Source organism: Heterocephalus glaber, unplaced genomic scaffold, assembly GCF_053883595.1.
Source record: "Heterocephalus glaber isolate CG9 unplaced genomic scaffold, H.glaber_assembly_v1.0 deba00001428, whole genome shotgun sequence".
Taxonomy (NCBI): Eukaryota; Metazoa; Chordata; class Mammalia; order Rodentia; family Bathyergidae; genus Heterocephalus; species Heterocephalus glaber.
The window spans coordinates 33,185,356-33,208,103 of NW_028258293.1; the positions used below are offsets into that span (position 1 = coordinate 33,185,356).

The 22,748-nt window shown below is 43.2% G+C and overlaps 1 protein-coding gene across 32 annotated transcripts in view; it reads right to left on the reverse strand.

Annotated features, from left to right (window-relative positions):
- The window catches only part of Tenm4 (teneurin transmembrane protein 4), a 2,854,999-nt gene that overhangs the window by 44,672 nt on the left and 2,787,579 nt on the right, over positions 1-22,748 (reverse strand). For 29 of the 32 annotated variants that reach the window (XM_087211381.1, XM_087211391.1, XM_087211392.1 and 26 more), the window contains 6 exons: positions 22,010-22,271; positions 19,137-19,404; positions 16,501-16,644; positions 13,240-13,489; positions 10,970-10,990; positions 2,072-2,304 (listed from right to left, as the gene is read on the reverse strand). In XM_087211381.1, coding sequence (XP_087067507.1) covers positions 2,072-2,304; positions 10,970-10,990; positions 13,240-13,489; positions 16,501-16,644; positions 19,137-19,404; positions 22,010-22,271 — 1,178 coding nt within the window. The remainder of the gene's footprint in view (positions 1-2,071; positions 2,305-10,969; positions 10,991-13,239; positions 13,490-16,500; positions 16,645-19,136; positions 19,405-22,009; positions 22,272-22,748) is intronic. The other 3 variants (XM_087211380.1, XM_087211377.1, XM_087211396.1) reach the window with 1 other exon arrangement.

Here is a 22,748-nt window from a genome sequence, read left to right on the forward strand (position 1 = left end):
ATTAAGTAATGTCCCTCTGAAGCATAGTTGCCTCTTATTGCCTCTCCTTAGGCTGGGCAGCTGGAGAGGATTTCACACTGAGGACCAGGCGGCCTCAAGCTGGGAGCCTTTCTTGTGGTCCTGACTCGAATGTAAATTGATTTCATTCTTTTAAGTACCAAGACATGAGTTTTCTTGTTTGCCTGGCTATGCCCTGTCTCTCTCTTCCATCTGCTCGGACTGATGAGCGCTCCATGAACAATTAGGTTTCTTGTTTACAAAGGTGGCTGCACAGGCTAATAGAAGTGATCTGTCCCCTGATTAATTACTTCATTTTTTCTCCTTTTGTTGTGCTAAATAGATGGACATCTTTTCTCCTCCCCACTGCAAAGTGTCTGCATATTGTGGCACCCTTGCCATTTCTCCCTGGGTTAATTACAGGCTTGTGGGATATTGTACTGCCACTCCATCTGTGTGTGTGTAGGGGTGGGGGCAGGGAACACACATGCTTGGAGAGCAACTGAGAAGCATCTAGGGAGAACAAAAATTCTCTTAAAAAACTCTTAATTCTAAGAGGTAGAATGTTATAGCTGAAAGGGGCCTCAGGGATTGTTTAGCCTAACCTGCTCACTTACTAATGGAGAAATTGAGGCCCCAGAAGAGGAGGTCCCAGAGCCAGCCAGTAGTAGAGAGAAAGCATAAAGCAAGGTCTCTAAATGCCAGCCCAGTACTCTCTCCATGCTTCAGACTGCTCTCTCAGTATTATAAAATCATCACTAGGAGGGACACTAACTATGCCACAATGTTTACTCCATAGTTACACCTGACTAATCCAGATATGTGGAAGAGACAATGTGCTATGATGATATGATACACAGTATAATATAACACAATACAACAAAATAATAGGAGTCACCATTTATGTGATGTTTACTATGTGCCTAATACTACTGAACTATGCCTTTATATGCTTTATGATATTTACTCTGTATAATTACTGTGCAGTATATTCCTATTACATAGGTGAGGAAAATGAAGCCCAGAGAGGTTAAGTAACTTGCTCAAAGTCATACAACCACTAGATAACAAAGCGTGGATTTGAATGGATAATTAAACAACAGTTAACTGCTTTGATTTGAAATCAGGCCTTAAAATCTGGCACTCTAATATAATTACCTATAACATTTTAACAGGATATCATATGAAATGTATTAATCTTGGTCCTCAAAACAATCCTAGAAGGTGAACATGGGGTATTATTAGCCCTGTTGTATTTAGAAGGACCCTGATGCTTAGGCACTGCAGGTCACTGGCCGTGGGGCTTGCACCACACTTGATGCCTCACTGAGGGGTGCCTGCTGGTAAGGATGGCTTCTCATCTCACAAGCTTCAGCATCTCCAAGGTGCCCGGGTCTCTCTCACCTCTACACCCTCATACACAGCTCTTTCTTCTTGCATCCAGAGTGATTCATGTCTAAATCTCAGTTATCCTGCTACAGTGAACTTATCTATGCAACCACAGAGCTCTGTGCATTCAGTCAATATTTGTTGAGTAGATGAATGAAAAATACTGAATGAAGGCATTTAGAGGTTCAACTTTCTGAAGGACTCAAAATTGACAGTCAACCCACTGTATAGCACACAAATATAATGATACATCATAAAATGATACATGATAATAAAATTATACATGATATATCACAAAATCATGCACAACAATGTTTTTGTACAACAACATGAGAAATAGCATTCATGTCCAACAGTTAGACCTGATGAATGATGGGATATCCACTGGAAGGAACATTACATAGCCACTAAAAATGAGAAGACTATTAAAAACAGAAGACTAAGGACATGGAAAAGAATTCATGATATATCACTTAGGGAAAAAAGCAAGTTACTCAGTTTGTTTAATGTGATCTCATTTAGTTTCCTTGACTTTAGTGAACATTGCATACATGCAAACATTTAGAAAAAAGACTAGGAGGAAAGACAGGAAACGTTAACTGGGAATATTTCTAGTGAGTAACATTATCACAATTGTAAATACTCCAAAACTGTTACTGATAGTGTTTAGCAAGCAAGGGCTTACCCCTGGGGTTGGTAAGTGTGGCTTCTGTGGCCTTCCCACCATCTCCGCAGCGAGTGTCATCAAAGGGGAGGCACTGGTCACCAGTCCCTGCCAGCACCTCGGAGTTCTTGACAAGGTCCTTCACCACCATGGTGGACTTGATCTTAAAAACCCGCCGGCTGTTGGTGTCAGAAAGGAAGACGGCCCCACTCATGGGGTCTGTGGTCAGGTAGTACTTATGTGCTGGACTGTGACTAGAAAACAAAGACATGGCCCGTGTGAGCACTTTCTTCTCTCCTATCAGGTAGGTAGAGATGTATAACTTGGATTCCTGGTCTTTGAGTCCAAGCAAAGGAGTCTTACAGGGATGATATTTCTACTTTGGGTGATGGCTCCCCAATTTTTCTGACCTCAGTGCATGGACTAACTATCCTTCCCACCTAAGTGCTAATGCAAAAACCTCTTGCTGATGACTGCCTAGATCATGTTTTCTTAGAACGATTATCAGTGAGGCTTGCAATAGTCAGCCTGTCAATTCAAGGCAGAAATATGGATGCCCTTGACTTTTAAAAACAATCCAAAGATTACAAGACATAAACCTTTCTCCACAGCAGTTTTATAGCAACGTGGGACTGACAGATAAGATAATAGTAGGTCTGATTTTCTCTATATCCTCATTCATCTTTTTTTTTTTTTTTTTAACTTCTGCTGCTACCATTTCAGAAACTTCAGGTGGGTGGGTGGCTTCTGATTTTCTCTATCTTGTGCTCCCCTGGACTTGTCCTGGGTGGGCTGTAGGTCTGGGGTTGCATTTTGCTTCTGTGTTTTGTCATTTTTCTACTTTTTAATTTTAATTTGTTTTCTGTGTTGATTCTTATAAATTGCTTATGGTAGTAGTTTTATCACTAGTATCAAGGCTTCCCTAGGAAATGTCTATTCCTCAGAGATGTCTTCTAGGTGCAGTTGCCTCTTGGCCTTTGTGCCTGTCCCAAGATCCTACCTTCCCAATTTATTAGGGATGAGAAGTTGCTATCTATTTTGCTCAACACTCAGTCCTTTGGTACTGGACTATGGTGATGGTTATGACCCCAGACAATCATAGTGTTGTCACACAAGGTAGAACAACTGACTACAATAGGAATGACTAAAGTAGTACAATTAGCAATAACAATAGCATAAAGCATAACCTAGAAGCTGACAAACTGGTAACCATTAATTTGGTACCTTTAATCAAATAGGAGCAAGACTTACAGTCATATAACAAAATCCAACATAAACCAGGAACTTGTATGAGGTGACTTTCCCCTTAGTAGAATGCTTTTACCCTGGGTAGGGGGATTTAAGAGGGTTAGGGGAAAATAGAGAGATCAATGAAGAGGAATATGGTAGAAGCAGGCTGAAGGGCAAAAGATGATCACCAAGCTTTGGGAAACTGGAGAAGAGGACAGGAGAGAAAGAATGAAGGAGAAAGCAAAAGAATATTGAAGCAAATCAGAAAGACTGGCACCTTGAGACTATACTCTTGAGTGAAATAAATTGGACACACATGCAAATATTGCATTGTTTCTCCAGTGTTAGAAACTGAAAGTGCAAGAAAAGACCAAAACGTGTAATAGATATTGTGAAATAGGAAGAAAATGTTCAAATGGGAAGGGGAACTGGGATGGGGGGAGGGAGGGAAGAAAGGAAGGAAAAAAATGAGAAAAGAAGGAAAAAATGGAAACAAAGCTTTTGTACATAAGGAGAGGAAGAGGGGTTGAAGGGAGGGGAATGGGAAAAGAAAGCAGAATCTAGATATATCATGTACAGGTACAAATTACCTATGATGAATATGATCATTATGTATATCTAAAATGTATCAATAAACTTAATTTTAAGAAAGTAGATCTGACTCCTAGTCAGTGCTAACACTGTCTCCTGCCGATACTCATGTTGTACTTATCAGGAGGCCAGCAGTCTCTCTCTGAAGCCAGATATAAATGAATTGCAAGATTAGTTTGTAATTTATAGTAAAACCCAAGGAAAAAGAATCAGAACAGAGGAGCAGTGCTGGTGAGGGTCTGTTTCAGGAAAGCAGTCACAAAGACTGGGCTCAGGTGACAGGAAAAAATAGTTGGAGTGTAGAAGCATTAAGGAGACAAGGTACAGCCTCTAGCCACAGGGTGAGGAAATGCACATAATTAGTCTAGGTTCCAAGTCTAGCTCTAAAATTTGCTGCTTCTGAAACTTGGGCTGCTTGGCTGGACCCCTGAGCCTCAAGTTTTCTTCATCTACAAAATGGGAATGTTAACAGCTATCCCATGGGTGTATTGGGAAAATTATAAGGAATCACAAATGTCAGATATTTAATATAGTGGAAGGCATAGAGGAGGTGCTCAACAATCATAATTGCTATTTTAATTAGTAGAGATTGTGTCTGAATTTGGAGATGTCTACAGGTAGGTATAGCTTGTTAAGCCTGAATTTCACCATCCTATGATATTGCTATACAATTTCTTCCAAGTCTAAGGCACATTAATGTTGGACTCATCATTCCTAGGGAGCTAATTTTCAGTTCCTGTGTGTGGCCTGATCATTCATCAGGCCCTTAGCAGCATTGGTGACTCTTTCTGTATGTCTGGAATGCTTTCTGATTCAAATTGACCTCTCTCTATTCAGAGTGGTTGGCTTGGTGCTGGCCATGCTCCCTGCATGTGGGGCACACACTCCGCCAGGGCCCTTTGGGGACCACCCGAGCAGGCCTGGAATGCCAGCAAGGCAGGCTATTGCATATTCCTTCAGGATGCAAGCAAGAGAACTAGAAAAGTCTGGAAGGGGACTATTCTATATTTATCAGGCATATAGATTTGGGTCCTTTTGAAAAATAAAATTTTGTTTTGGAGACTGGAGTTTTTTGAATTACATATGAAAGTTGGTGTGCCATAACCTTTTGGGGGTCCAGGTCCTTGAGGTTCTTAATCTGGCCCTGCCTGCTCATCTAGCTTTGGACAGCGTCCTTGGGGCCTGGTCACTGCTTATGGAGCCAGGCATCCAAACCCAAGGCTTTCCTTCCTCTGTTTCCTCTGTCTGAATTTAATGAACAAAACATGATTTTCTCCCTGGCTCTTCTTCTCTAGCCCTAGTACTACTGACCTATCTTCTTTTTTTTGTACTGGGGATCGAACTCGGGTCCTTGTGCTTGTGGGGCAGGTGGTGGAACCACTGAGCTAAATCCCCGGCTGACCTTTCACTTCTTTCTGACACCAAGGCCAGGTCTCTGTCTGTAGCCTAGGTCGTCTTCCGGCCATTCTTTCTGATCTAGCCCAGACACCAGCATGCCATTTCCATGCTTTCTCTTCCAGGACTCCTGCCTTACAGAGGAAGTGCAGGGCCTCAGCACTCTATGCTCTTCACGGGATGCTCCATCTTCCTGGCCCTCTCTCCAGACACACTATCCTCCCCCAACATCTACACAGTGTGCTACAGGACCATCTGGACCTAGTTCCTGCTCTGACCCCTTCTCCTTCCTAGTTATTCCGCACTTGTCTGACCAAAGGGAATCTTTTCTGGCAAGCACTCCCCACCTTTCTTCTCTGTACACTGAGATCCACACTAGCTTGTATCTGGATCACAGGACATTTTACACAATATCATGGTTACTTATTTATATGTCTGTCTCCAGATCCAACCACCAGTACTTGAAGTAAACAGACCAGATTTTACTCATTACTATATTTCCAATGTTCAGCTTGGTGCCCTAGCCCATCAGAGTTGCTACTTTGTTTAAGTAGAGGGTTTTATGGTTTGAATAGGAAGTGTTCCCTAAAGACTCATGAAATGAAGACTTTATGCCTAAAGCAGTAATGGTCAGAGGTGGGGTCTAGAGGGATGACTGGATTATGAGGTGCTAATCCATTGGTGAGTTTATAGCTGAATGGTCTATCAGAAGGAAGCCTGCAGTTGGAGGAAGTAGGTCACTGGGATGTGTCCTTAGGGTATGTCCTATCCCCAGCCTCTGCCCGCCTCTTTGGCTCTTCCTTCCTTTCTCCGCTTCCTAGTTGCCATCAGTGAACAGCTTTCCTCTGTCATGTGCTTCCATCATGGTGCTTCTGCCTTCAAGCCAGCCTACCACAGACCTCTGAAACACTGTTAGCCAAAATAAATCTTTCCTCCTATAAGTTGTATGTGTCAGGTATTTTATCCCAGAAACAGAAAGATGACTAATATAGATGACATTTTTTTTTCAGTTTATTTAGGTGGTAACAATATTCAAATTATTAATTTTTCTTTTACTTCTCATTTGGGCATGGTGGTAACAGCACAGATGTCCTGTTTATCTTGAAATGTCCCCTGTGACTTATTTTATAATGTAACACAGATTTAATCTTCCCAGATGACACTGATTCTGGCTAAATGAAATGCAGTGACCTTAGATCCTGTTCTGGAATGCTGGAGTTGCCTGATCTTTCAGCTTTCCTGATGACAACTGGGAGATGGGGTGACAACTGCATTTTTTTGCACATCACTCACGATAAACTGGTGCTATACACCTAGGCAAGAAATGGTCCCCGAGGGAGTGTGGTGGGAGTCCTGTCCATTTAGATTAGCCCCCTGAGTTTCCAGCTCACGTTTCCCTACATTGCCGAGGAGAAGTGTCATTTGTGGAGTTTCTCACATGGTTGAGTTCCAGGAGAGGGTAGCATTGGCAGGATTGTCCCAGAGTGTAAGAGGTGTAGCCACATCTTTTGTGCTCAAGGACAAATTTGAGGTCTGGTGGGCAGTTAATCATGAGGGAAAGAATTTAGAAAGTATAGGTTCTAATTGGGAGAAGTCACCTAAATTATTTGAGGTGTAGGTCCCTCAGCTGTCACGTGATTAAGTCCTTGCTCTGTTTTGGTGCCAGGATCAAATGTAATTATCAAAAGCCTTTTCTAGTTTGTGGTACTTTTTGGAAGTTTTTAAACTCATTTCTTCCTCATGCCACCTGGCACTGGGAGCTGCACCTGTGTTTCTGATACCCTCCTGGTCCCCTCCCGGCTGCAGCCTAACTTAAAGAACAGGGGGCTTCAGAGACAGCTGCCACAGATATGTACACGTGGAGGCATGTCTGTCCCAGACACTGTCCAGCATGCAGCACGCACGGCCTCATTTTCCTCACTACTATATATCATATAGGGATTTTTTTCTTAGATTTCAGAAACTTAAGACTGAGAGAGATGAAGTGACTTGACTAGGCCCACAAACTGCGACCTGGAAAGATGGAATGCCAACTCAGATCTGTTAGACACCAAAGCCTATGTTCTTTTCATTTCTCTCACATTGCTGATCAGAGCCCTTCTTCACCCAGGAGCACCCACCCATTTGCAGAGATTCAGCCTAAGCATTACCTTATCTATAATCCCACTCCTGGGCCCCCACTCCTTCCCCACCAATAGAACTTGCTAGGTCCTTCATAGAGCCTAGGCAGATAGACTTTTAGTATCTTAAGGCATTTTTCTGCTTAGTTGTTTGGCTTCTCAATGAAATCTTTCCACAGCAGGGACTGACTTCAAGTCCCTAGTGCTTCGCACTGGGCCGATGTAAAGTAAGTACTCCAGAAAGTTATGCTGAATTTAAGAATGAATGAATGAATTATTGTTTCCCTATCTGGGGTATACATAGGAAGCACCCATTGCTAATGATTTGAGATTAATGGTTCTATGCATCAGAATCACCTGGAAATCCTGAAGAAAACCCACACATCTACCTTTTAGAGCTCTCCTGGGGTCTCTGAGGCACAGCCAGACTTGGAAACTCTGGCCTTAGTGCAGTGCTTTTCAAACTTTAATATGCATAGGAACCACTTGGAGATTATTGTTAAAGTCCTGATTTAAGTTTAGTAGTTCTGGGGTGCAAAACTTCAAAGTCTGCATTTCTGAGTAGTTCCCAGAGCATGTCAATATTGCTTGCTTATTACACTTTGACTAGCAAGGCCTCAGAATACTCTGCAGACCAGAAATATGTTTGGGTCATACAATGGAAAATGATCTACTCCTGAGACTCCATGCCTGGTTCTGTGGGCAGGGAACATTTCTGGGCCTGAGACTATGTCTGATCTCATTTTGATTCTGAGTTGCACGAGCAGGGATGAGCACAGAATTTGATCATAACCCTACTTCCTGAGGGCTTGCATTCTTTTCTGGCTCTTCAAACATAATCTTGGTCCCTCTGGATGTGACATAAAATGGTAGAGGTGTGCAGGGTACCATCCTGAGATTAATGAGCTGAAGTCCAGTGTCACCTTACCTGCTCTTTGAGAAGTCCCTAGTAGGAGGTAGGAGGTAGCACTGTTAAAGACAAAAAGTGATCTACTCGTTGCTTCTGAGTGAGAATTCACCTTTCCTATCTAGACTAAGGTCTGTCTTGTTCAAGGAGCATGTTTCAGCCACATTAGGTAGCAGCCCTGGAAGAACCTGACCTCAGAACCAGTGGGAAGAGCGTGAGTGTTGGAGTTACAAAGACAAACCAGTTCCCCTAAACACTTGATTAAGTGAGCTCCGACAAATTACTCTGGGCCTCAATTTTTTTTAAATCTGAGAAATGGAGATGATCACACTCTTTTCAAATGTTTAGTTTGATAACAGAAACTGCATGAAGAATGAAAGTCTCTGTGCACAGTGGCTGTTCCATTAAAAAACAAAATGTCCAATAAACAGTACTTTTTAGGCAAAGCTAATTACCTTGATCATTTATGTCAGTGCATAATGAAAAATCTGGGATAAAAGCTGAAAAAGTGGGATAATATTGTCCTGTCCAACCTATGTCCTGCAGTTAAGGGGTCTGTTGAGTTAATATAATATGGAGAGCTAGATTTGAAGGTTACTTGAGTTCAGGTACTTGTCTAAGGACAGGCTTCAACATTCGTCCTTGATCCTAGAGAAGAGATCTGGGAAGAGGTGAGGATGCTTGCTCCCTGTAGGGTCCAAAGAAGAAGAAGAGGCCCAAAGGACCACAGGCCTCTGTACTGGGCTGCTCAGCATGGTAGCTAGCACTGAAGCTGAGAAAGCTACAGCAGAGAAGAGCCTGGCCCAGGAGAACACACCCACAGGATAAGGTCATCCTAGAGCTATCACCGGGAACAGCAGCAACAGCAAATGGATAGAGGACAAAATTGTAGAATTTCTTTAATCTACCTTGATAATGACTGAGGGTGGATATTGAGGCCCAGAGAGAAGAAGAGATTTGCTAATGTGAAGGTGGTAGTTAAAAATCACAGCTTCAACCCAGGGTTTCTGTCTCCAGATTATCTTTAGAAAACTAGAAGTCAGAAAGTGATTTCCCCTTTCCCTCCTGCTTCAGTTTACTTTATAGACAGTTTTTAGCACCTGAGACAATAAATTGAGAGAGGGTAGGAACACAGTTTTAAAATCGTACCATGGATATATCAAAAGGTCACTGAAAGAATCAAAAGATACTCAAACCATAAGCTCTTTCAATTTATAGATGATAAGACTGGAAACCAGAAAAACTGGGTGACCAACCCAAGGCCGCGTGGCCCAAGACTCTTCCCAGCTGTGCTGGCCTGTATCGCAGCTGTGTCCCAGGCAGCTACCACCACCAACTGAATGTTTCAGTGTTAAATGTCAGACTTTAATCCAAGATCTTTATGTGAACTGCACTTCTGTGTTTGCTGCAAAACTGAAGTTGAGGGTACATATCAACACATCGTTTAGGATCATCCATGCAAATCACTGAAGAGCTCAGGTTTCACTGTGAGGAAAAATACCTCTCCTCTGAGAGGTGGGTATAGTCTCCATTTCTGATAATGCAAACCATGAAAGTAATTATGTTTTCCTATTTATTCTGTTTGGCAGCAATGAAGCTCAGAGTCTAATTTGAGCTATAATCACAGATATGTTTACTCTTTTTTACTTTTGATCCCAATTTCTGTTTACTTTAATATATGTGTCTTTCCATATAAGAGGATTTAATTACTTTCTTTTGGGAGAAATGGAGACATATAATCATTATCATATAATAATTATGATAAAAATAATATATGTGTTATGCTATTATTGTTATTAGTACTACAACCACCATTACTGGAGCTCTTCCTTGTGCCTGAAAAATGCTGAACATTTTACAAATCCTCTTTGTGATCCTTATAACAATCCTGTAATGGAAATTTTAATAACCTCAAGTTAGGGGCTGGGGATTTAGCTCAGTGGTTCCACCGCCTGTCTTGAAAGCGCAAGGGCCTGAGTTCGATCCCCGGTACAAAAAAAAAACCCCTCAAGTTAGAAATGAAAACTCTGAAAGATGACATAATCTTTTCACAGGGAGACAGTCAGGGAGGGGTCCAATCAGGGAGCTTCAGTGTTCCCATCTGTAAGCTGGATGTCATCGTGGGTTGACATAATTACTTTTTTTTTTGGTACCAGGGATTGAACTCAGGACCTTGAGCTTGTGAGGCAGGTGGTGGCACCACTGAGCTAAATCCCCAACCCCATAATTACTATTTTAATTAGTAGAGATTGTGTCTGGATTTGCATTTGGAGATGTCTACAGGTAGGTTTCACTTGTTAAGCCTGAATTTCGCCATCCCATGATATTGCTACACAGTTTCTTCCAAGTCTAGGACCAATACAGTCTGGATGATGTTCTCATTTATTTGAAGGATTAAGCAGACTATGGCATTAAATTCTTTATTGGTTCATTCTGTCATGTCCACAGACCACAGGAAAACTGCCCGATTTTGTTTCAGATTCAAAGAGTTCAGGCTTTCTCCCCCCACCACCATTATTGATAACTTCCTGTCATTGCAACTGATTATCCCCAATTGGTTCCAGTCACACAGGGCTCCTTTGCCATTGAGCCACCTGGAATTGGCTTGTGCAGCTTACCATACAACATGCAACAAGGCAGGGGAAGAGACAGGAAATTCTCCACTGGTTCGCTTACCTATGTCTGAAATCTTTATTTCTGACAGAAGACAGGAGAGCAGGGAATAGAAGAAAGAATGAGGTGTTAGCAGCAGGGTTAGAAGCATTATTAGCAGCCTGAAAACTTGACAGCAATGGTACTGTGCAATATTATAATAAATATAGACTTAGCAGCTATGACACTGATATATCTTATATTGGATATTGCTTGTCAGTGAGTTCACTTACAAGCAGCTACATATCACAGAAGAGCCATGGTTCCACCTGCACCACCACTGCTGACTCGGGAAGAAGACTAGCATGACACATTCTGCTGCTGTAACAAGGGCTAAGACAGAGATGGGAACAACCACTTCTCTTCCCCATACAGCTACACACCCAGAGACACAAAGACTTGCTGCCCTTCGTCTCTGCATGCTTCCCTGCAAAACATTGTCAAAATCTGAGGAGCCTAAAAGAGCCTGTTCAGAGTAGGAGACTGAATAGAAATACACTATAATTAGAAGGCGGGGGCAGAACATGGAGAAACAGGCATAGGGGAAAAGACTGAAGGAAAAGATATGTAAATGATAATATATTAATTGAATTTTCTTTCCAAATTTCTTTTATTCCTCCTTTCCTTGCTCACTGTCATACATGATCCCCCCAACAACTGTGGGAATATGGGGTTTCTTATCTGAAAGATATAGAAATGGAGGCCCAGAGAAACTGGTTAACTGCTTTGTCCAATGTTGTACCGCTTCTCTGCTAAGGTGTGCTGACCCCTGGCCCACGGCTTTTGCCCTTGTAGTACATATTCACAGCAGAATGAAACAAATATACTCAAGGGTTCTTTCTTCCTTGGCAGATGCCTATGCGGGTCAACCTCATAACAGAGAGAAGACAGGCAGAGGATATTCCATTGGTGGCCCACTTCTCACTTGGGCTGATACTTGATTTCCCATGCACACACAGCATGTGAGCTTCCCTCATTTGTCTGGTGTGTGAGTGTGGAGGGCGGGGGGCACTTACACTTTTAGAGCAATGATGGCTGTGAGGCAGCCAGCAAGCTTTGCCCTCCTTCCACATGTGTCAAGTGTAACTTGACAAGGCACTAAGATACGTGACAATTCTTTGGTGAGATGTCCTTCTGGATTTTGGTCCACCATTCTAGAAGCTGGACCTTGGACAAGCTCTTTAAATTCTCCAAGCCTCCTTTTGCTCATCTATCAAAGGGAATAATGATAAACACTTCACAGAGCTGTTGGACTTGGCAAACAGCAGGAGCCAACCTTTTCCCTGCCCACTTTGGAGGAAGGTTCTCCAGCTCAAGGGCCTGTCCTGCTCACATGGATCTCAGCCCAGGAAACAGGTGGATCCCATTCCCTAAAACAGTCCTGAGGGAACTTGGTGCACTTTTTCCAGAAAGAAAGAGTGGAGACTCCGCTGTCTTTAAAGCACAGCTTCTCCACATGCCCCAGAACCCACCCATCCTGTGACACTTGTTTTGATTCTAAAAATATCTGGTTCAGGGGAGCAGATGAAAAATGTAAAATACTGAGCCCTTCTCTGAGCTGTAAGTGTGGCTGTGCTCTATTACTCCTGGTCAGGAGGGGGCAAAGGCTGATCCAGCTGGTTCTACAGCACCAAGGAACAGAGAGGCACTGCCTAGGTCAGCCTGTGGGCTTTAGCTCAGTATTGGCCAGGTGAAGGTAACTGCTGCTAACTCTGATGAGTGTTAAATAACAGGACCAAACCTGGTGACATTGACACAGGGCCCTCACCCATTATGCCATTCCTTGTTCATATTAAAAAACTCTCATATGACTAAGTCTAATCTGTTGTATTTAGAACAGTGCCAAGCACACATCTGTGGATGAATGTGAGCTGCCATTGTGAATACCAAGAAATGTTCCCTTTCAAGGAACATTCCCTGTTTCTCAGGAACATGGTGGGACAGCTAGTTTTTCTAAATTTTTCTTTTTTTAGTACCGGAGATAGAACTCGGGACCTTGCACTTGTGAGGCGGCCAGTGGAACCACTGAGCTAAATCCCTGGCCCGACTAAGTCTAATCTGTTTAGTGCTATAAAGCAAAAAAGAATATTAAATGGCTCTAGGGAGTCTAACTCTCAGCGGCCAGTAGCCTTCCACATCACCTGGTGCCAAGGACATCTTCCTGTCCCAAGAGTGGCTGGGAAGTGAAGAGTTCCAGAGTCTGGCAGGCCAAGCTCCACCCTGTTTCACTTCTCTGGGCCCTTTGAAGGCAAGGGGATCATATCAGGAAATACAAGAGACATGGTGTTACATACCTCAGCTCCAGGATGTTGGTGACATTTCCAGAGGGGAAAATCCTGCGGATGTAGTTGAAGTCACCCACATAGAGGCTCCCATCAGAGCCACAAGTGAGGGCCACAGGGGCCAGGAGCTTGTTACCATCAGCAAGGCCATTGCAGCTGGGGCAAGAGATGCTTCTCCGGCGCCCATTGCCCATGATGCTGCCAATGACAGGTGGCTGCTGAGACACAAACTGGTTCTCCCCATTCCCTTTGTGGAGGATGCCTGGGATGAGGATAGAGGAACAGAATCACCAAGGGACCAGGAAGAAGGTTCCCTTTCTTGTGGTCACCACAGTCACCTTGATTTTGCAAAAAACTTCCAGACTTTCCAATAACTTTCAGACTCATCTTGCCAGGCTGTGCCTCAACTCCCAGTGACCTCAGCAGGCCACACTGTTTTAATGATTTACTTCTCACCTAAATCCTAGAAGATGGCACTGTTATTACCATTCTTGCAGCAGAGGGTACAGACCAGGCAGCTTGCTCAGGCTACATAGCCAAGAAAAGGAGAGCCCCAGAGTCCAGCCCTTGACTATTTGGCCACCTGCCTCTCAAAGAGGCTGCATGTTTTGCATGTGGCCTGTCCATATCTCTACGACAGTATGGATTTTGTATTCTGCTTGCTTGTTTTTCTCCTTTTTGATCAATGCCATCTCAAGTATGGACATTATTTTTTTTCTTTCTGTATCCCCAGTGCCTATCACAGAATTTGACACACAGTAGATACCAATGAATATTTATACAGATGAATGAACAAAACTCAGTCTCTTCTCTCCAAAGTAGAACCAAGAGACTGGGGTTTTGCCCAGTTTTCCTACTAAAGGGTTGATCTCAGAACTTGCAGAGAGCTCTCTTTTGTTTTTACTGCTGTAGGGCCTCAGTTTCCCCATCAACAAAAATAAGACGACTAACCTCAATGACTTGTGAATTTCCTCCACATTTATGCTGTTTCTCTTCATTCCAGATCATCTTTTCTTGCCTGATATTGCTACAGCCTCCTAGTTGGGCCCTGCTTCCTGCCTTCCATACTGAAGCATGAGTAGGTTTTGGCTTTTATAGATCACAAAAATCTTCCTTCCAGCCGTCACCTTTTAGCTTTGCAAAAGCTGTCCTTTATTGAATGAATTTCTTTAATTTTTTATGCAGTCTAATCAATTCTGCTTTAAACTTTGTGCTTTTTTAGGCTTTTGGAAATCCTTTCCTGAGATTTTAGAGGCTCTTTTTCTATATTTTCTTCCATTAATTTTCAATTGCTCTCTTTTGCATTTGGATGTTTATAAAATATTTAAATTTACTTTGTATATGGCGTGAAGAGAGGTTTAATGTAATTTTTTTGACCACATATTGAGCCAAGCACTTCCAGTGTCAATTTCTAACGCACCTACCATTCTCTACTGAAATGTGATGCTACATCTACCACATACCAAGTTTCTATTTATACATGGTATGTGATAGAAACTCCCAGTTATCCACTGACACCTCTCCCATATACCCTTTCCTTCATCTGTAGCTGACATCTAGCTGGGTACATGACTACCTGGAGCAGCCTACTGCACCACCCCTCAACCTCCATACCCTCAGGGGCAGCTCCATCCGTCACTAAGTTCTGGCCAATGCCATGCAAGTTGCAGTGGTGTGGGCAGCTGTGCAGAGCAGAGGACTCATAATGGGAGCAGCTTGCTTGTCCTTTTCCTCCTTCTTGCTGGTTAGAAAGTGGAGGTAAAGACTAGAGCCAAAGTGGTCACTTGGACTATGACCTTGAAGGGAAGAAGAGCTGAGTATACCAAGAAGAGAGGAGGAACTTGGCTTCTGACCCTGCAGCCCTGCACTGTCTACCTCCAGGCTTGCAGGTGAGCAAGAAAGCAACTCTAACCTGTTTGCAATTGTGTAATTTGGCTTTTCTGACCCTTCAGGCCACACCTAGTTTTAAATCCTGCTCATAGGTCAGTTCCTAACCTCCTTGCTCTGCCCCATGGATTTTAGTTATTGTCTCTGTGCCAGTACCACACAAGTTCAGGTTTTGTAGTTTTCTAATTTAGCACACTATCTGGTGATTCCATTTCATAGGTTCTTATTTTAAAGACTGACTTAGCTATTTAAAAGTCTTTATTTTATCATAAACTTTAGAATTAGTTTGTCAACTTCCTCCCCAAACCTGCTGTGGCTTTAAGGGGTATTCCTTGCCTTTTAGATTAGGCCGGAGACATGTGACATCATTATTATGTTTAGTTGCCCCATGGTGGAGAATGATCAGATGGAGTCATCTAAAGTACAGATGTGACCATGGCACTGGCAGTTGCATGCTTTAAAGCTCTCAGAGGCCTCTGGATGGAGTCCAAGTCCTAATCTGTTTACTCTGGGCTCCAGCAGCTCAAGTCCCAGCTTTGGCTTTGGCCACCATTCTCTTCATCTCATTCTCTACTAAAATTGAGATGGACCTTCTCTTCAATTACTCTTCTTCTTCATTTTTTTTTTGTTCTTTTGTTTTTTTGGAACCGGGGATCGATACTCTTCTTCTTGGCTTCAACCCTTTGACGTGTACTGTGCTCTCTGCTGGAATGATCCCCTTCCTTGGTACACAAGGGTAATCCTATAGCCCCTCTGAGATCCCTCTGCCCCTGGGGATGCCTTGATGAACCAGGACACTGAGCAAGGTGCCTCTTATGCCTCTGTGGTATCCTGCACCTTCCCCTGGCATGACATGGCCTATGGCACACCAATGAAATTGCCTGGTGAGAACTTATCTCTGCCCATGTAAAGTCTTAAGGCCTCTCATTGCTGCACCCACAGTGCCTAGCATGGTGACAGACTCATTGTATATACTCAAGCATTATTTGTTGACAGCCTCCTGACTGGCTGATAACCTAGGAGCTCATTTTAAAAAATTATTATTACATTTTTAAAATTTATTAAGTTTATTGGTACATTTTAGGTATACTATACAGCTACATTCATCATTGGGAATTTGTACCTTTATATGATGTATCTTGGTTCTTATTTTTTTTCCCCATTCCCCTGCCCTCCCTTCAACCCCTCCACCCCTCCCTATTTACAAAGACATTGTTTCCATTTATTACTTTGCTCATGTTTACTTCTTTCCTTTACCTTTCCCACTTCCCCTTCCTGTTAAGAGCCCATGTTATTCAAAGTGTGCATTTTTTGTCTGGAGGATCAGAAGATAGAATACAAGGTCCCACCCCAGCCTGGCTGAAGGAACTCCATTATTCCACTCACCACTTTGGATGTTGAGGGCATGATGTTTGTCCAGGCTCCACCCTCCAAGCTTGGATGCATCAATTTCATAACCCTGCAGCACTGCTGTTCTTTTTTCCCACAGAATCAGATCTGGGCAGGACTCATACTCATAACCCACGGAAACTGTCCGGAGCAAGAAGAACAAAATGCACAGATGATAAAGCCTCTTCTTTGGGCCCTTGCAAGTGAGGCTCTTTGGTTATCTCTTGCAGAAGAGGAAAAATGAAGCATATATTTACCTGGGAACCAGAATCATGTGAAATACTAATACAGCTATACTGAGCCTTTAAACTTTTTGTTTTGAAGAACAATTGAACATTATTGTGAAAAGTTAAACAAATGTACTAAATAAAAAGATCCAGGTGAATCAGTTCCAGGGAAGTAATTTTTAATATGTGAAATATTTTATGCAGAAGTCTTCACTATAGTATTATTTATAATAGTGGAAAATTAGAATTAATCTAAAGGTTCAAAAAGATGAGAGATTAAGTAAACCTAACCATGTCCAATCCAGAAATATTATGCAGCCACTGGAAATTATGGTTGTGAAGACCATGTGGTGACATGGGAAGTGCTTATGTATTAATACTCAGTTGAAAAGACTGGTTATGTTCAGTAATTTATCTGTGCTAAATAAAACAAAACACACAAAATCCCCCAAAACTTCCATATGAAAAAAATCAGCAAATAGTTGTAATTGTTATAGGATCATGACTTTTTTTTCTTTTGTCCTTTTATCAAGTTTTTATGAATGAACATAAGATTGTTTTTGTAAGAAAAAAATGCACACTCATTTATAATGAATACATGGGGTCCTTTGTAGGGGGCGGGATCAAACTAGGGACCTTGAGCTTGAGATGCATGGAGTCCTTTTAAAGCAGGAAGCTACTTTGAGTTTTCAAAGCTTGAAAATTTCCTGGTTTCTTTTGTTTCCTAAATCCAGCCCCTCAGGAGGTCCCTGGGATGAAGGCTAAACAGGGCAGGCTCTCTGAGCCCAGGGTTGTGAAAGCGCCCTAACTGACCTTGGGAGGCGATCAGGAGAGACAGGCGTGCCACTTGTTTCTCTTATCTCTGGGTGTAGGTGCCATTTCGCACTGGCCAATATCCAATATCCATGTTTGAAGGAGAAATAAACACTGTACTAAATGCATTTAGTACATTTAACTTTTCACAATAATGTATAATTGCTCTTTAAAAATAAAAAAGATTCTAAGGTTCAGCATTGCTGTGTTGGTATTTCACTGGTTCTGGTTCCCAGGTAGAAATCTTAGTTTCTTGTAGGTGCTGTAGACTGAGCATCTTCAGCAAGAGGGGAGTGGGCTGGAAGTTGTGTCTGTGCTCTCTTCCTCATGACCTGAGTCCTGCTAGCAGTCACTGTGCCTCCTCCTGGTCACTTGTGATCTCAGCCCTGACATTTTATTGTGTGGACTTTACCCCTTTGAACTGATTGGTGGGCGCTAAATATGTTCATTTCATCCATAGACATTATAACACTTTCACTTACAGATGTGATTTGTTCTGCAGAAGGACCTTGAACTGTGAGAGATGGCAACTTTGTTTCTAATGTGCCATCAGAATAAGGATAAGGATGCAACCTACCAGGAAGATCAGGGATAAAAGTAGCTCTGAGCTGTGCGTCCTTGGGAAGCCATCTCAATTCTCTGGGCCTCACACCGAATTTAGGCATGAAGATTCCTTACAAGGTGATTGTAGGACTCACTAAATTCCAAATGTACAGGGAAGCACATTGCCCACAGCAGGTACTCAAAGGACAGGCTCTTATTTCCTTCCCCTCCCACCTGGTCTTTCTCCCTCTTTCCCTCTTTTCCTGCCTTTCTTCCTTTCTAAAAACAGCTTTACTTCTCTGCTTCCTCATTCTGCTTTTCCTGGCAAAGAAAATGGCACTGGAGTAGGATTCAAGATGAGAAGAGATTTGCTGGGCTATTATTAAGTTCTTGGTGGATTCACCCTGCAGGAGTCAAGACTGCTAATATCCAGCTCTGTACCCTTGTGGGGACCATGCTCTGCTGCGGAAGTTGGAAGGAGTCCAGCCAGTCCCAGAAACCCAAGGTCTCAGTGAGATGGGGGACGCTATAACCAGCTTTGGCTTCATCTCCACAAAGGACAGCAAGAACAACACAGACAACTTCCCTGATAGGAAATAAGATCATAAGGCCTAAAATGCACTTTGGATGAAAGGAATATTTTAGCTCCTGTACCTTACAAGAATGAAAGAAGCCTGGATTTTTAGCTTCTCTATTTTAATGTGTAGGGTTAGGCAGGATGGCTGTGGCATGGCCAGGCAACATCCATAGATTCTACCTCTATGGCATATAGCATCTCTTAGCTCATCACATACCACCACAGTGTTTTCTGAGGGCCATTTGGTTTTGTAGCCATTTTAATGGTCAAATTTCCCACATTTGGGTCTTTCCAGCCATTTTTTTTAGGTCATAGAAGGCCATTCAGAGGTCTTACAGGCCAATTAAGCATGAGGTATTTTTGATCTGACAGGAGAAAGAGGGCAAGAGGTAGTCAGGGAGGTAGAAAGATTTCCCTCACCCAGGTACTCTTTCTCTGAGGATAGCACTATGTTCTGTGGTGGGGAGGCTTACCGAAGGCTTCGGAGAGCCCAAACACCTTCTGGTTGTAGACATCTGTCTTGTCCCAGATGAAATAATAGGATAGTTCTGGTGCTGCAGCAAACCATTTCCGGAAGAGGCGGCCTTCAACCGCCACCATGAGGTGGACCTTCATGAGGTTGAAGGGGATAGTAGGATGGGTGAGGCTGATCCTCAGGACAGATTTGTAGCCTGGAGTCCGGCTGCTTAGGTAGCTCAGCCTTATCTTGCAGCCAGAGATGGCAATTTCCTCCTGCAGAGCCTAGAGCAGAAACAGAGCACAAGGGATGGTTGCTGAGTCACCCAGGGAAGGGCAGATGGTCATGGCCACAAGACTCTGGGTTTGCAAGAGGCACAGGACAAAGCAGAGGAGAGTAGGTAAGATGGGGGAAGAGGAAGAATAAAAAGAAGAGGGGGATGAAGAAGATGAGGAGGAAGGGGAACAAAGGATGAGAAAGGAGAAAAGGGACTGAAGGAGAAGGAAAACAAACCAGTAGTCTTGGTTTTGGGGCCAACTCTTAACGTGGTGTAGCCTGGCATAGGCCACCTGGCCTCCATGAGCCTCAGGCTTCTTTTCTGTGTAACAAGCATGATAATACCCACTTTTCTGTGGAACTGGCAGGGACACATAGGATAATGCATATCAGATACTTAGTGGCATGCCAACTCTGATTCACTAACTGTGCTGTTCTAAAAAAAAAAACAAACAAAACTCAGGGAACGTCTGCATCCCAGTTTCCTCACTGGATGAGCACAGGGTGGAGGGAGGTTACACACGAGCAGTGCCTGGCACATTGATGCTGTTAGAACAGCGGTCCTGCAGGTGCTGGCAGTGCTGGAAGCAGGAGGTGCTAGGAAGAGAGTCTTTTCTCTCCAACTAATGAAGACAGCTGCCTGAGAAGAAGGATGGCTTTGCTCTTGAACTTTTGCTAAAGGAAGATATGCCTCCAGTAGCAGTCCTTTCCAGGAAAGTAAACAGAGGCATGCATGGTTGGCTAAACAAATTATCAGAGTCAACAGCACAGCCCAGCAAACCTGCTCCAATGGCCCTGCTCAGCCCAGAGAGGCCAAATTGGCAGCAAGGAGTTTTTGTGCACATTAGGTCCCCACTCAAGTGCCCCATCAGATGAAACCCATCAGGTGGGGAAAGCAATGCTTTACCTGCTGGCTATAGCGGGCTCAGACCCAAGATGGAAAGAGTCATGAATGCCAGATGATCAGGCATGTGGCATCAGCAGACAATTTCATCAGCTTGGTGCTCTGGGTTCTCTTTCAAGAAAGGACCATGAAGTTAATTGCCTCATTCAAGGGGCAATGATTTTTTTGCCCTGTGTTCACAGAAGAACTCGGCCTTTTTCATTCTGTCCATTTCACAGGAGGGTATGAACCTTCACTCTATCCTGCTCTCCTGAACATAGGAAATTCTAGGGATTGAGCTAAAACCAAAGCTGTCTTCCGAAATCACAGACTACAAGTTCTAGGAGATGCAGGCTCTACCCCTGGTGAACCATAGGCAGGGCTCAGGTATGACCTTGATGCTCTTATGAGTATTTCCCTTCATGCTTTCGATTTCATGATTTTGATTGCACTTGCAAAGGCTAGTCAATGATAGGCCTGGGAAACCCAGCATTTGTTTTTGTATATTTTTGTGTGTGACAATAGCAAGGTTGGTGCCCCAACTGGACCTATAGCCACCGAGCTCTGGGAGCACTGTAAAGAGGTGTGACCTAGAACCTCATCTGTTCCAAAGTCCCTGCTCTTGGAGAAAAATGCCTAGCTGCAGCTAAGGCTGGGCTGAGTAACAAATTAGTTCTCTCTAGCAAGTTCTATCTCCACTGACAACCATTTCATAAGAAAGGTCAGCCTGGTCGTTCAGACAGGAGACAGGTGTTGAATCTCTGAAAAGGAGTGTGCTTTCAACCTGTGAGTGCAATAAGAATTTTGAAATGGTTGTATTCCTTCTTGTGGGTTAGTGTTGGAAGCCATGCAACAGGGCACACGCAGAGAGATGTGTTTGCTCAGCCAGGCATGAAATACACACACATAAATGTATAAACTCTGCTCCACCGGCGCCCGAGCAATCCATTAACATGCACATTGCCCAAGTTCTCATTAAGCAGGGGAAGTGACTGGGAGCTTCTGCTCTGTCATCTCTCCCCTTCCTCAGGCCTTCCTTTCTGCCCTTATAATCAGGCTGGGGGTGGCAGAGGACATGCAGCTTGGTGGGGCTTTGTTAGGCAAAGAATTTATGTTGATTTCCATCAGATTAAAATGCATCTTTTCCAATTACTTTCCTTTAATGACAATTAAGTAAAACGCTTGTGTGTATAGATTTGAGCCAAAGTAATTCTTAATTGGCATGAAGGCAGCATGTGTTAAATAATTTTAATAATAATAATAATAATAATAGCTAAAATATATTGGGCACTTACTAGGTGTCTGACATTGTGCTAAGTAGCTCATATACATTTTTCTCCTTTAATCTTTATTATAATGTTCTCTATTTGGGATCCTGTGGCTTATTCCTCTTGGTAGAACCTATTATTATAAACACTTTTAACAGAAATATTGAGAGACGGAACACCCTGGAGGCTGCAGAAAAGCAGAGTAGAAGTGAGCTAAATAGCAGAGTGGAGGGAGGGGGAATTGACTACTAACCCTAGTGTGCCAGGCAGGTTAACCAGTCTCATGTGTTTTCAGCGCACAGGACAGTGGCCCTCATGTCTTGACACCATGCCTGCTGTAGGATTTGGCAGCTGGATTCTGCAAGGTGGACTGATAATAGGGTGCTTTCTTCTTTCTACCATTTCTGGGATCCTACACTACTCCCGAAATGAAACAAAAGCATGGCAAATGCAGTTAGGTACCTGAATTTCTGGCACGATAGGACCTTTCTCTGCACAGGAGCTGGCGAAGGACGTCAGTGGGGATGGAGACACGACAGGGTTGGGGCGAGCGAAGTTGCTCAGGTCACAGCTGGGGATCTCATTCTCCTCATGCCTCATGACAATGGTTTCCATGACAAAGAAACGATCCCAGGGTAGCCACAGGGTGTGCTCCTGTGTGATGAAAGGTGCCCTCTCAAACCTCAGGATGATGGAGATGCCGCCATTTGTGACCAAGTCAAAGCTGTGGGAGTGGGGAGTAGCAGAGAAAGCAGGATGATGATGAGGAGGAGAAAGAGACAGAAAGGAGAGAAAAATCACACAAAGCATTTGAGCATGTAGTGAGGGAGACTCCAACACCTATAGCAGTGGCGGTGAACCTATGGCACGTGTGTTATTGCATTTTTCTTTTAAGTCTAAAGATGTTAATTTAGAATTATTTTTTCTAAACTAAAATCTCAGTATTCAGGTATATTTGCAGTGTTGGACTCTATGATAAATAAGTGGGTTTTGGGTTGCAGTTTGGCATTTGGTTTCTTTGTTGGTATTGGGGATCAAACTTGGGACCTTGTGCTTGTGAGGCAGGTGGTGGCACCACTGACCAAAATCCCTGGCCTCGGGGCACTTGGTTTCTAAAAGGTTAGCCACCACTGACCTAGAGACTCAACTGCACTCACAAACAAGGACAGTGATTCCAGAAAGCATCTGTTGTTGTCAAATG